Source organism: Coccidioides immitis, assembly GCF_000149335.2.
Source record: "Coccidioides immitis RS genomic scaffold supercont3.4, whole genome shotgun sequence".
NCBI classification, from domain to species: Eukaryota; Fungi; Ascomycota; class Eurotiomycetes; order Onygenales; family Onygenaceae; genus Coccidioides; species Coccidioides immitis.
The window spans coordinates 1,912,496-1,925,372 of record NW_004504311.1 but is presented as its reverse complement, the minus strand read 5'-3'; the positions used below and the strand labels follow the sequence as shown (position 1 = coordinate 1,925,372).

Genomic DNA, 12,877 nt, shown 5'->3' with positions numbered 1-12,877 from the left:
CGTTGAAAGGCCTCCGAGATGACAGTTTTCTATGAACCAAACTAATCCAGTGGCGAGGAACTTTTCTGCCATCGTGAAACAAGCAAGCAAGGAATAGGAGACTCTGGCTTGCAGTGACCAAACTCTCTCAGGCAGTTCATCGTCCTTCTCACACCGTCTTAGCGATTTGTTGAAACCAAGTGATTTCGATTAGTCGACAGCACACGCGTAGTCTAATGAAACAGGGTGAACCATAGTGGCCGTCCATGAATCGGGGATTATACTTCAATACAAATCCACCGTTCGTCTCTCGTAGCTAAACCTCCTCCTCCTTGATTCCCAAGGGACATGCAGTGCTACGTTTCAAAGGTAGTGCATTCTTTTCCGCTCTAAGACAAGAATCAAGATCAAGCAAACCAGGAACTAATTTATCATCGTAAGATCACAATTCTGCATCATGCAAATGACATCCATTTTCAAGGTAATGGACGGGTGGATGTATTTTGCATGTTGACATGAGTTTGACCGATGTTTTCAGCGCGTTGACTTCGGGCTCGCATAGAGCACTGGTTTGTTTAACAAGCACTGTACAACTCTTCGTACCATCAACATATCCTCGAAACCACAGCGCAAACAGTATGCTAACAGCACCTCCTGAATGTATTGGAGTAGGATGCGTTCGTCGACCACTTGCTGATTCCACAATGGTTGGGTCATTCAAAGAGACCTTTGATCGACGGGTCCAAACTTGCCCAGTGCTCGTGAGATCGAAATAAATAGTGGGCGAAACTCTCTTTTTGATATGTATTCCATATTTCTGGGACAATATGTCAACATGCCCCCAACTCTGCAGGATGGTTTAGCTAGTCCCCATGAAGAGGCTAGCCCATTGCATGGGCTGTGTTTCAGTGTGGGCCACTAGTTCTTCGGACAATGGGCCAAATGGGGACATAAAACATGCTATATGTCCCACATAGCTGCCTCTTCATCTGCATTGGGTCCGGAACGACGATGCTGTGCACAGCCTTCCCTTTAAACATCGGGACAAATTCGATAAACTGTCAAAGGCCATCACAGCCTTACTTTGGGAAACCAGCTTATCGCAAGGTTCATGTGAAGTCTCCTGTCAGATGGCGGTTCGGCTGTGCTCCATCCTCGCCTAATACCAAAGCAATAAATCTCATAAATGCCGCTCCATCAGCGCCCCCAGAACCAGCTTCACAGCTTTCTCTCCATTTCCGAACTCGTCCCAGGCCTCTTTTGAACCCTTTTTCGACAGTCCACGGGCCCCTATTCATTGATCTTTGCCCATATCCATCTCTACCGCGGCCGCGACTGCGACTTTGGATCGAACGTCCCATCTCTATCCATTCTTCCTCGAGAGTGATTCTATGAATATCACGTAGACGAGAACGTAGGGTTGGATGCTGGTTGAACAATTCCTGTAGCCCCTGCGATTTCCCCAGCTGCGCGAACCCCGAATTTATTCTGAGAGAATTCGACGGAGCATCCTCCATTGTTGCAATACCACTGTCCTGGCTTATCTCTCTTGTTTCGCCAACTGATCCCGCAGTAGAAATTTCATTCTGGGCGTAATTTGTTTGGAGTGACTGCACTGGTCTTGGGTTGCAATTTGGCTTGTGCGCTTGTGAGCAATTTAAAGAACAACTGGAGGGTGTTTCAACGCGTTAAGCTCACAGTTCTTCAAGCAAGTAGAATATCGCTTGCTCACCTCTGAAGGTCACAAGCAGGGCAACGGTATTTAAAAGGTTGGCTGCTGCAGACCTGGCACAAGGACATCATGGCAATATCATAATAATCTTTGTGGGGAGTAATATGGTGCTTGGGTAGTGTTGGGACGTGATTGTAGACCAGGAGGAAGCAACTGATGCTGGGCAGTTTGCTCTGCAGAAGCTTTCGCAACAATCTTCTTGCGTGATGCGTCCTTTCGCTCTCCGTATGCAGCCGCTCGGCTAAGCAGCCGAAAGCCGAGTTCCAATACGATTAGCGTAGCACCGAGGTTTCCGCTAAGCCTTTCTAGGTGTGGCTCGAGCTGTGCAGGGCTGTCGAGCTCCCGTTGAACATGCAACCCAATATCCTGCACAAAAGTCTTCTATAAAGCCATTCAACATCGACACGGTCCCAATCTGCCTTTTTCTCGGGGACCCACACATTATACCCTCCGGGCAGTCACAATGTCCTCCCAAATCAGCATCCAAACACGCTCCATCTACCGCTCTATTCTCCGCGAACTCCCCCAGCGCCCGCTCTCCTCCCCTTCGCCCCTCCAAAAACGAATCCGGACATACCTAGCGAACCCAGAGGGCCAAGCACCCGCAGACCTTGCACAGGCCCGTATCGAGGAAGTGGAGCAATTCAGCCAATACCTAAGAGCCCAGAGGCAGTATACAACTTTACTCGAACGGTATAACCCTGGTGCAGATGTGGATGAGCAGGAACGCGTTCGGTTAACGGCGAGAAGAGTGGGAATGGATTTACCGGTGGGGTCTAAGGATGCGAATGCTGGTAATGAAGGGAAGTCGTGATTTCAGGAGCTAGTTCGTGCATTTTGTTTGTCGACGGGATGTATTGTACAGGACATACATTCACACATACGATTACAGTCTCTTTTCCCTTTGGGCTTGACCGCGATGGGATGCTTCAGGACAGGGAGTTATAGTCGTTGTGGGATACTTCGTGCCCTATTTTGACAGAATGCGCTGCAGTACTGTTCATGGGAGGTATTCTTAGAACCGACTTGACCCTATCCTCGACGGGGAAACTCGATTGGTACACATGAGGCATCTATCGATTCTAAAGTTTGGAGACATGATCCTAGTTGCGTGCATTAGCTTCCTGCCATGCGATGTACAAGTTCTCCGACAGAGTTTCCGATATTAAGGCTTCTTCAAATGGGAATGGCAAAGATATAGATTTATACGCTATACCAATGACCAAGACATAATATCCGTCCGCCAAACGCCAAAGATTAGATGCCAGATGTTAAATGCTAGATATCAAACGCACAAATGCTGAAGGGAAAAAAAAAAAAATCATCCAAACTATGAGGCACTCCGCGAGCACCACCAAACCATTCTAAAAAGCATGCAAATTAACCTCGAGCAGCCGCTCGAGTCACCAGTTTCTCCGCATAAGAATTCGCCGCTGAGCTAAAGAATCTTGTAAAAAGGTTCCCATTGGTAATCGCTCCCCCGGTCTTCGCTCGCTTAGTATGCTGTTGCTGAACGTCACCGTATCCCGGCAAGACTTGTGTTTTAGCTTTTGGCTTGATACTATGAATGGTAACGTAGCTAGACAACGCTGAAGGGCTATGTTTCGAATCGTCAAGCATGACGTCTGTAGTGGAGTATGTGCTAAAGCTAGCAGGAGTTCCTCGTGAACTAGGAGCAATGCTAGAGGATCTGGATGATGAGCCGTGGATGCTAGCCTCGTAGGAGAGGCCCGGAACATCCCTGAGGGAGGGCGGGGACCTCGACCGACCACCACCATACGAAGATTGGCGACGCTTGTGACAGTGGATATAAGAACCGGAGTAGCTGGACATAGACATAGGAGAATCGTAAACTCCCCTGGATGGAATCCGATAGTGGGAACGTGGTGAAACACTCCGAGAACTGGACTTCTGGAGCATCGATGCTTGAAGTTGCCATTCACCCTGGATAGCAGCTTCCACCTGATCCTGCAACTGAAGACGATCTCTAATCGGGGCGAGGAAGGGCTCAAAATGGTCGAAAAGGTCTTCTTCTCTGACTCGAGTATCCCAGTCAAGCAAGGCAAGCAACTGACGTTCCATTAGATTGACTTCCGGCAAGGAGAATCCAAACCCCTCATAACTATTTAGAATAGTATAACGCGCCCAATGCTTATTCTTAGGGCTTGAGTCATTAAGATTCTTCGCGGCAAGGATGAGAGAGGCCAAGAAGATACGGTGAGGGGTGCATCGCATTCCTTTAGACATTGGAGGAAGCTTTGCACGCAATCTGGCCAAAAACACCAGCGATGTCATGAGCGTTGGAACCTCGACGTGGGATCGCTTGACTAAGTTGCGGATAAATGAGTCGACGGATGGAAGAGCAGGCTGGGACGAGGTGGTGGCACCAGGCCGGGGGCTCTCTGGAGGAGTGATGGGCTGGCCTCGGTTCTGCGTGGGTGGCATAGCATCATCTCCGCACTGGAGAACCTCAGACGCCTTCTGAGCCAGATACCGGATCATATCGTTCGAAACAGGCATCATAATAAATTCGTTCATGGCCTCCCGATCATAACATGAAGTTGTTCTCTCCATGGTTACAGGCATCGTTCTGGAAAGAGAGAAAGAATAAACAAAAAGCTGGAACTCCTGAACGTTGATAACAGTTGTCGACTTTTTGTGAACGGTAGAAAATGCAATGTGCGAATTCGAATCAGATAGATAACCAAAGCAAGGATGGTATTTGGGGAAAAAGAATTCGAAGGTTCGTCCAACTCCGGATGAAACCAAATGTAGAGAGTATTAGATTATTAGGTCGAAGGTGATATATTAAGGGGATCAATGCGAGGTGTCCGGCCAGCGGGATGATTCGACAGTGTGATTGTGCAGTGAAGATTGAGTCTTAATCTTTCAGCACCCTAGAGGCATACATGTCAGAATAATCTTGTCTCGCATTGACGGGGTGTCGTCTGTGGCCACACGGCGCCGGCAGGCGGGGAAGGTGTTGCTCAACGGACCTTGTATGAAAATAAGCGACCGATTATGCCTTTTGAGCCCTGGCAATGTGGGACCAGAAGACGAATAGACCGTTGGTGTATTCCAGATACACCGGCTGTAATGCCAAAGAGCAAGTGATCAAGATAAATGAACGAAGAAATAAAAAGAACGGTAAGGAAATTCGTTAAAGGAAAACCGCTCAACAGGATATGAAAGGGCACATGGGATGAAAGCATGTGGACAACCCTCGTGAAGCGGATAGTTGAGGCGAGGTCATCAAGCCCATAATATAGAAAGCGGGAGAAGACAAGCAACGAGCAGTTCGTCAGAAACAATTCGCATCTGGACCAGAATACATATTTTGCAGATGCTGGGTACCGGGGCCAGGCGGCTGCTGGATCAGAAGCAGCGCCAAAAATCATCGTCTCCAACTGCAGACAGAAGGTGGAAGAGGACCATGGTTGGATATGGAGCGACGAGAGAGAAATCCCCAACGTGAGCAACGTGATTGGGGCAGCACAAATAAGATTACGCGCTGTGGTGGAGGGCGACGGGGTCGTGTAAGGGGTTTGTTTGACATGACCTATTAATATGTGCAATCACGCGTTGCTCTTTGGTGGACGAGCAGGTGGACGCTTTAGCGCCGTGGGTTGTTGGCACGAAGATCATTCGCGGTGAGCAGTCTGGATAAAAGTTCAGCCCAGGGGTTTGAGGTGTTTCAAGCTTGCGGCTTGGGGTTTATTTCCAGTCCAACCAGCTTGAGCAGATCTCACGAGGTGAGGGAGTGCTCTCCCTTCTGGCTGAAGTCTGGATTGACCGCTTGACTTCCAGGTCGCCCAATAGAACGCCGTGGTAGCGGTCGTTGCACCTTGTCCTGCGGCGACTTGATGCCTCGCCGCCCACAACACACGGATAACCCACGGGTCTGAGCAAACAGTTTTGCCTTTCCACCATGGCTGGAAATCCTCAAGTCGCCATTGACGCGTTCGGAATCGGCCAGCAACAAAGTTTAAACTTCCCACCTCGAATCGCTGACTTGACTCCTGTCTGAAGTAAAACAAACAAGGACGCCCCCTATTCATTGGCGAGCCGGACCCCTGGCCGTGCATGGTACCCATATTACTCCGTACTGTACGGAGTACATGCAAGGACTTTTCTGCTCCAACCTCCGAAAACTTATCGGATTAATATCCATACAGATGACAGCTCATGTACGGAGTACAGTGCATCCGGATAATACTAAATTCAAGCTGTTGGGTGGGAGTACGAGCGCGAATGTTATGGCTGACACTTATCATCATGCACCAGATCATCAGAGTCGCAATGACCTTCTTGTCGTGATCTCTGACCCTTCGGCATCTCGCACGTCCATCAGGGATTTGGTTTGGATTCTCGCCTCGCTTCTAACCATGTTTGGCACACGATGCTTACAGCCGTCCCCTCATCCCAGTTCCATTTCCTTGCATACACTCCCTGCATTCCTATCCAGCGCTTCCACCTCACCCCGATGGAAGTGTTATGGAATCCTCAGGAACGGAGAACCTTCCTGGTTTGGGCGGGCCCCCCGGGCTCTATTCGTCTTCGGAGTTCGGTAATGCAGTCCCCCATGCCTTTTATTATTCATGTAAAGGAGGGACCTGTGATTTTCCCCATCCGGCCTAGTCCTGCTCCGCTAGACCCGTTCTAGCATGGTGCACTTGGCGGCCGCGCCGTGCCTGTGCGTGCGCCGAACAGCTATATAAGGTGCTGTCCTGCTCCTCGCGCTGCTTCAACCACCACACTTTCCCTTCCTCCTTTCCACTTTCCTCCCTCTCCATCTCTCCACCTCCGTGCCTGCGCCGCCACCTACCTGTTTCTCTTTTCTCCCTGGATCCCGGGCCTTCGCGAAGCTGCGACTCGCTTGCTTGCGCAGAGTTGGGCACGGACACCGCAGGAATTGGGGACAGGGACAGGGCCAGGGCAGGCTCAGCTGAGGCCTCGCGTACGAGAGATCATGACGCGCTGGTGTTAGATCACACTGCGCCGCGGAGATGGCTTGCCATTTCCAGCCCCGACCGATCGAGCAGAGCCCTCTATCCAGACAGGGAGGGGGGGCGACTTGGTGACCCGGAGACAATCATCACCCTTGCCTGGGGATCGCAGAAGCGAGCACGGCAACGGGATTTCCTGCCTGCGCAGACCGGTGATCACAGTCAATGACGGTCAATTGCCTCCCACCATAACTGCTTGTACGCTGGCGTGCAGATGTGGTCATGCCGGCGAGCTCGCTTGGGCGATGCTGTGCCGCAAAGACGGGATGGTCCTGGCCTCGAAATGCAAAGATCATGGTGGCATACATAGAATGCTCACTTCTGGGCCTTTGCACACGCAGGGGTTCACTCAGCCAGCCAGGCGTTCTTGTCCGGTTGGTGCTAGGATAGGAAGGGGTGTGCTGGTCCTGTGGCCCCGGCTGGATGTCTCCTCTTCCCCCGTCTTCTCTGGTTCCCCAGAGACCTAGGAGCAGAGCCAACCTAGACTATTGAGGCAAACACGTCTACCTCCTTTCACTACGATCTTATCCCCGGATTGCATTGCGACGCTCAAATCGGCCGGTCGTTACGATAGACACACGCAAGGAAAAGATAGATTGGAGGCATGGGCGATTTGCACAACGAGGGCTATTCACTGGAGGCGTGTCATTACCGGGGATGCTCACAAGGGCAGGAAGCACAGGCGACTGAGAACTGAGGCACAGCGTCCAGTGCCGTTCCCAGCAAGACAGGGAATCCTTGTGGAGGGGGACGGGCGAATGGGAGGGGATAGCATTGTCTAGGCTCCTCCTGAGGCCAGAGAACCCGGGGGGGGAGGAATTTGATTGGAGTTCATGCAGCAGGTGGTGTGCGAGCCTTTCTCAGTGTGAGAATTGTTCCGGGCGAGCTGAGAGAAACGGGGGAGAAGGTTGGCTGAGGCCAGGAAAGTGCTTGGGTAGAAATAGAGCAGTTTCCTCCAGCAAAATGGCTCTCTCTTGCCTTGCCTTTTCCAACTTCTGCTGAATCTTCCCCGATCTCATTCCTTCCAGCTTTTCTGGGGTCCGAAGATGGGTCCCCTGAGGTCTTGGTATCCTGTTGAGTATGTGGATCTCACTGGTGACTCCGATGATGAGACCAGGAGTCTGAACACAAGGTGTGTGTCGGAGGACGAACAGTCCGTCCAGGCCATGTGAAATGTGGGTTCCATTGAAGCTCCCGCTGCTTATGGTATGACCCTGTGCCTTGGATAAACCAGGCTGACTCTGAGCTGACTGCTGCAGATGGTGACAAGGGCGTGAACAGCATCGACAAAACCACTGCTGATGTGATGATTGCCTGCCCATGCGTATCTCCTGTCCATGGAATGGAATTGGCTTCTCAGGAGCCAGGTGTGAGCATCTCTGCTTCAACTGAGCCTGCCTCGCCGGTTCAACAGCGTGTTGTCTGGGAAAAGTCAATACGCGGCCGCCTGGAGCATGTGGACACTGGTGGTTATGTGGATTCTCTGCATCTGGTGATATTTCCCCTGGAGGACGGGCACGACCTCCCTCGAGGAGTGCACGACTCACTGTGGGGGCGTCCCAACAATTTTCCTGCCGCCGCGGCGCTCGGAGGGAGCACTGACTTGATCCCCGACATTGTCCAACCTGCAGAGTCCCATTCGAACCGCGACACCCCAGTGCCTGGAACCGTCAGCCCCTCCGGCCTGCTTCTGAGCACCGATCCCACGGCCGGGTCTGCGCGTCCCTCAGTCGGGCGGGTGGCGCTGCCGCCAGGTGATTACAGTGCCCTGAGCGAGTGCCGTGCGACGCGGCTGTCCCTTGGGGTCGCGGGGCGGGCTCTGGAAGTCTGTGCTTTGGAGATAGACAGGTTTGGGGGATGTGTGTTTCCACTGCAGCAGAACCAGGGGTCGCGATTTGTTGGGGATATCGATCTGCCGGCGGACTGCAACTATGACAGTGCGGAAGACTGTTGGCTGGTGGCATGTTGGCTTTGGCTGGCCGAGTCTATGATGAAAGAGCGAGAAGATACCCTTTGTTGTGGGGATTCTGTGCCCCCTGTTGGTGGCATGGACGGCATCGATCTGGGCGTGGAGGAGCAGGTCTTTGGGCAGCCAGAGCCACAGAACTTGATGGGAAAGAAGAGGAGGAGGGCACTGAGACCAGTGTGTTCGAGTAAGCGGCAACGGCATTCTTATTGATGTGCTATTTTCTTGTCAATATACTGAGTGTTTACATCCAGCACTGCTCCATGGGTGATATCCCTCAAGGTAACTTTGGTATGAGAGGCGGATGATAGGCCTTCTAATCTGATGTTCAGTTCGCGTCGGGAGACCATGGCAGTATCCCAGGTTTCCTGAGCTGGCAGATAGGCGTGTGCCTCACACTCTGCATGAGCACATCGCTCGTTTTCTCTTTACTCTGGCTTAGAAGATGTGAAGTTGGAGCCTCAGCCGCGACTCCATGCCAATCCAAGTCCAAGGCAGGAGAAGGAGAGACCACCCTCCCCAATGACAAAACATTTCACACATTGATTTCATGCCCCGTGCTTACAGTGAAATGAAATGGAAGCACCAGGAGCCTTGAAATCATTTACTACATTCTGTTGCAGGCAGAGCTCCACAGTGGCATATATCAGTTTCCTTTGGAAGGCTAGTGGAAAAACACTGACAGGAACTTGAAGATCTTTGTCTGTGCCTTGATTTTAACTGTCTGTGGTTCTTTGGTACAGTGACAGCAACAATGAAGAGGATGACTATGATGAGGAGGATGAGGCATGACCAGACTTTTGTAATGTGAGCGGACCTAGTATCAAAAGACAAACAAAATAAATTATTCCCAACAAAATAGGCCTATCAAGCCAATCTCACAGAAAGTATCCAAACTCATCAGAAAACCCCAGGCAGCAACCTCGCGCATCAGAATCCGTCTGCATGCATACCTCTGGCCTGGTGCTGAACCTAGTCTTGAAATATCTGTGGCTATCTCTACTAGTAGGTTATTTCGCCAGGTGAGCACTTCATCCCGGACGCAAGTCCCCTTTCTCTCTTACAATGCGCAAGGGTTTCTAATATGCTTCTGTGCTTTTTTCCATGGCAGGACGTGCTGGGACGAGAATCCTGCGCCTAGGAAGTACAAGGGATGCGGACATACGGTGAAAGAGCCGGCGCAGCCACGCGTGGTCTGGTGCCCCGAGGCTTCACGGAGCGGTAGCCAGTGCGACGTGGTAAAGAAATCAAGCAAGGCCAGCAGCACTACGAAGCGCAAGTGTCCCGAATGCCGTGAAAAGGAAGATAAGAAGAAGGACGATGAAGGTACCGGTGCTGGAGGGACGGGTTCCTCTACAATCGCGAGCGGCATCTCGATCGCGACACCTGCGTAGGCAATCTACGTTTGGAGTAGAAGTTTCGTCAAAAATATGCGTCGGAGCTGGAGAAATAAGCTATAGGATGCTTTGTCTGCTTTTCCAGAGCCTATGGCGGAGGTATCTATATTCCACCGGGACATTTCTATGACGACTCAAAGACCTGGACGTCAAGACAGATCAAGAGAGACCTTATGAAAATTAACGATCTCCACCATCATAAGATAGCATTGAAGCCACGGATATTTGTAGGAAGTAAATATTAAAGGGAAGCGGCAAGCTCTCCGCGCATGTTGAAAAAAGAAAATTTGACAGAGAAAAATCAGGTCAGGTATCACATTCAAGGAGACGATATGATAACGACAAAACCCAACTCCGTCATTAAATCACCCGGAACTCCAAAACATTCTTGAAAAAAGGTCGAGGATCAATGACATCCAACCTCTTGCAAACAAACTATTAGGTGTCGATGGTTGAAAAAGTGCGAGGACCTCATCATGGAGCTCCTTGGAAGATCGATACTGGCAAGACCAGCATTTTTTAATAATTTCGCCCCAAGGCCCAAGACCATCTAACTTAGGCAAGTCCTCGATTGGGGGGGGCACCCAGTCATGGTGAGCAAGGTCGTTGTGGTACGACTGCCACAACATGATGGAGTATATTATGCATCCCAGGTGGAAGATGTCAACCTGCACAGTCGTGCCATCATCGTTGGCTGTCGTGATATCCGTGTCCGGTGGGAAAACACTGGCCTGTCCGAAATCTATCATCTTGAGCGTCAACAAATCGTCCGTGAGCAGAAAATTCCGAAGGGCAATATCGTATACCAGCACTTTGCTGACATGGTGGAGATGGTGGATAGTGCTGATTGCAGACAAGATCCACGTTGTCTTGATGGATTCGTCGACCTCTTTCTCTTCCGTGATATATCGCTCGAGATCGCCCTTCTTGTAGCAAACAAGGAGGATTCCCTCGTCGAGGATATCCACGCACTCTGCGACTCCATCGCACTCGCGCCCGACCCGCTTGTACACCTCTTTCTCTCGCTCAAGCGCCTCCCGATTGCCTTTGTTGTAGTATTCAGCACGTCTGCGTTCCTTCTCGTCGAGGAGTGTGAGATTCAGGATCTTGGGCGCCTTGAGCGCGTGCGTGCCGCACTGGTACACGAAGGCCTCGGAACCGCAGCCGAGATGATGTTCATAGCGGTAGCTTGAGCATCCGGGTAGATGTAGGCCATTGGTCTGCTTGCACTTGAGCGCTTGCAAGAGGAACCGTGTGGTGAGGAGGGTGTTGGTGTGCGTGAAAAAGGGATGTCGGAGATATGTTGATCCGGTTTGGTGTCTTTTTTGTTAGGTAATCCAACTAGCACCTCGCTCACGTGACCCATATAGATTAGCTGAGATTCCCCTAGGGGGTGGTATCAAGACACTAGTCTCTATGTAGTTAGTCTCCAGCTTAGTGGCTTGGATCTTCTTTGATCTGATGCAGAGTTTCCATCTCACTTCTCATCCCACTATCCTAGGATGAGACAGCAAGAGCACACACATCTATCAAGTTCACATTCCGTGGTTCCTATAGCTTCTGCATATGGTTAGTAGCCTCGTAGCTCCTTCGAGACATGGTGGGCTAGCGGACAACAGATGGGTACCTGTGAGGTGATGGCGGCCGCCAGAATGGGTGTGAAGAGAGAGTGGGTGTGAGAGAAGCCCGGCATATTGCAGGGTCAAGAGGACAACAACTGACATTGGAATGGAGGAGGTGACCCATTGCATTTTATGTGAAGTCTACTGCCCTGTCCTGGGATCAACAACGGTGGTTCAGTCATGATAGATGGTGGTGTGTGTTAAAGCGGCATGATGTGGAGTGGATGCTTGGACCAAGCAGAAAAGGTCGATGTGGAAATGCCACAAAGTGATCCTAAAGGCCACGGAATCCCATGGCCATCCTCTTGTGTACCTCCATTTAAGATGTAATCCTTCAACTTGCTTTTCAGCCTCGCTGAAACATCAGGTATTGGTGGTACCAGTTCCTCAGAGGATCGCTCTTCCCTAGATCTGATTTGTGCAGCGCGCGAAGGCCTAGTTGCGCCCTGTAGCTGTGAAGAAATCATGCGGTATTTGCCAATTTCCGTACACCGAGGAGTTACGAGGATCTTCAATCCTTCTGTGCCACCAGTGTCACAACACCGCAGTTCACTGGTGTTCCTGCGGCGTCTCTCGAAGCAATTTACTTCCAAACGCCCTCACGCCCCCCTCAGGTAATGACCGACAACCTTTCTACCATGTAAGAAATAGAGTATCGCTTAAGATCCTCCTTGCAGCTCTCTCCAGTAGGTCGAATCCATCAGCCGTGATATATGCACCCGATACTAGGAGAATCAATGTTGGGACACTGAGCTCACACCACAGTCGAGCTTCCGATCAGCGCAAAAGACGACTGCGGTATCCCATATTTATATAGCATCATACGTTATATCATGAGCAAGAGTGAATCTCCAGGGTCGCCTTTCCCCAGCGCCAAAAAGACCAAAAGACCAAAAAAAAAAAAAAACACCAGGGGTCCTGGTGAAAACCCCCAGTTCTTCGGGGGTTTTTTTGGTCCTTTTTTTTTTGTTCCCTTAAATGATTCTTCATGAGATCTCAAGTAATTTTTCAAACTTTTTCAAGATTCTCTTCAGGATGCGCAGCGTAAGTCTCGAACTTCAGCCCTTGGCGTGGGCTACCAGCGGTCGTGCCGTTCGACCGTGGCACTGCCATCCGAGACTAATATACCTTTTTTTGCTTGACGAAGTTATTGTTTTACTTCCAGCTTGGCAAGA

The 12,877-nt window shown here is 50.8% G+C and overlaps 8 protein-coding genes across 9 annotated transcripts; 3 read left to right on the top strand and 5 right to left on the bottom strand.

The window, feature by feature from the left end:
* Positions 1-1,088: 1,088 nt before the first annotated feature.
* On the bottom strand, positions 1,089-1,779 carry CIMG_04956 (HIT finger domain-containing protein; the record flags this gene model as incomplete). The annotated part of the gene is made up of 2 exons (XM_001245514.2): positions 1,089-1,647; positions 1,712-1,779. The coding sequence occupies 2 exons, from the start codon at positions 1,777-1,779 to the stop codon at positions 1,089-1,091; spliced, it is 627 nt and encodes a 208-aa protein (XP_001245515.2).
* Positions 1,780-2,097: 318 nt separating this feature from the next.
* On the top strand, positions 2,098-2,887 carry CIMG_04955 (uncharacterized protein). The gene has a single exon (XM_001245513.2). It carries the CDS (start codon positions 2,175-2,177, stop codon positions 2,523-2,525), a length of 351 nt encoding a protein of 116 aa, XP_001245514.1. The 5' UTR covers positions 2,098-2,174; the 3' UTR covers positions 2,526-2,887.
* Positions 2,888-3,091: 204 nt separating this feature from the next.
* CIMG_13406 (cyclin) lies at positions 3,092-4,297 on the bottom strand (the record flags this gene model as incomplete). Its single annotated transcript, XM_001245512.1, has 1 exon — positions 3,092-4,297. The coding sequence occupies one exon, from the start codon at positions 4,295-4,297 to the stop codon at positions 3,092-3,094; it is 1,206 nt and encodes a 401-aa protein (XP_001245513.1).
* On the bottom strand, positions 4,039-5,796 carry CIMG_04953 (g1/s-specific cyclin pcl1; the record flags this gene model as incomplete). The annotated part of the gene is made up of 4 exons (XM_001245511.2): positions 4,039-4,608; positions 4,708-5,118; positions 5,291-5,370; positions 5,442-5,796. 4 exons carry the CDS (start codon positions 5,794-5,796, stop codon positions 4,501-4,503), a joined length of 954 nt encoding a protein of 317 aa, XP_001245512.2. The 3' UTR covers positions 4,039-4,500.
* Positions 5,797-6,806: 1,010 nt separating this feature from the next.
* On the bottom strand, positions 6,807-7,323 carry CIMG_11443 (uncharacterized protein; the record flags this gene model as incomplete). The annotated part of the gene is made up of 2 exons (XM_012358457.1): positions 6,807-7,197; positions 7,298-7,323. 2 exons carry the CDS (start codon positions 7,321-7,323, stop codon positions 6,807-6,809), a joined length of 417 nt encoding a protein of 138 aa, XP_012213880.1.
* On the top strand, positions 7,267-9,542 carry CIMG_04952. Of its 2 annotated transcripts, XM_004446070.1 has the most exons (3): positions 7,267-7,923; positions 7,977-8,870; positions 8,938-9,542. In XM_004446070.1, exons 2-3 carry the CDS (start codon positions 8,024-8,026, stop codon positions 8,952-8,954), a joined length of 864 nt encoding a protein of 287 aa, XP_004446127.1. In that variant the 5' UTR covers positions 7,267-7,923; positions 7,977-8,023; the 3' UTR covers positions 8,955-9,542. The 2 variants fall into 2 exon arrangements, with proteins under 2 accessions (XP_004446127.1, XP_004446128.1); XM_004446071.1 differs by having other exon boundaries at positions 7,977-9,535.
* Positions 9,543-9,628: 86 nt separating this feature from the next.
* On the top strand, positions 9,629-10,077 carry CIMG_04951 (uncharacterized protein; the record flags this gene model as incomplete). The annotated part of the gene is made up of 2 exons (XM_001245509.2): positions 9,629-9,705; positions 9,795-10,077. The coding sequence occupies 2 exons, from the start codon at positions 9,629-9,631 to the stop codon at positions 10,075-10,077; spliced, it is 360 nt and encodes a 119-aa protein (XP_001245510.2).
* A 46-nt stretch (positions 10,078-10,123) lies between these two features.
* CIMG_04950 (serine/threonine protein kinase) lies at positions 10,124-11,773 on the bottom strand (the record flags this gene model as incomplete). The annotated part of the gene is made up of 3 exons (XM_001245508.2): positions 10,124-11,400; positions 11,562-11,572; positions 11,708-11,773. 3 exons carry the CDS (start codon positions 11,771-11,773, stop codon positions 10,446-10,448), a joined length of 1,032 nt encoding a protein of 343 aa, XP_001245509.2. The 3' UTR covers positions 10,124-10,445.
* Between the last annotated feature and the right edge of the window lie 1,104 nt (positions 11,774-12,877).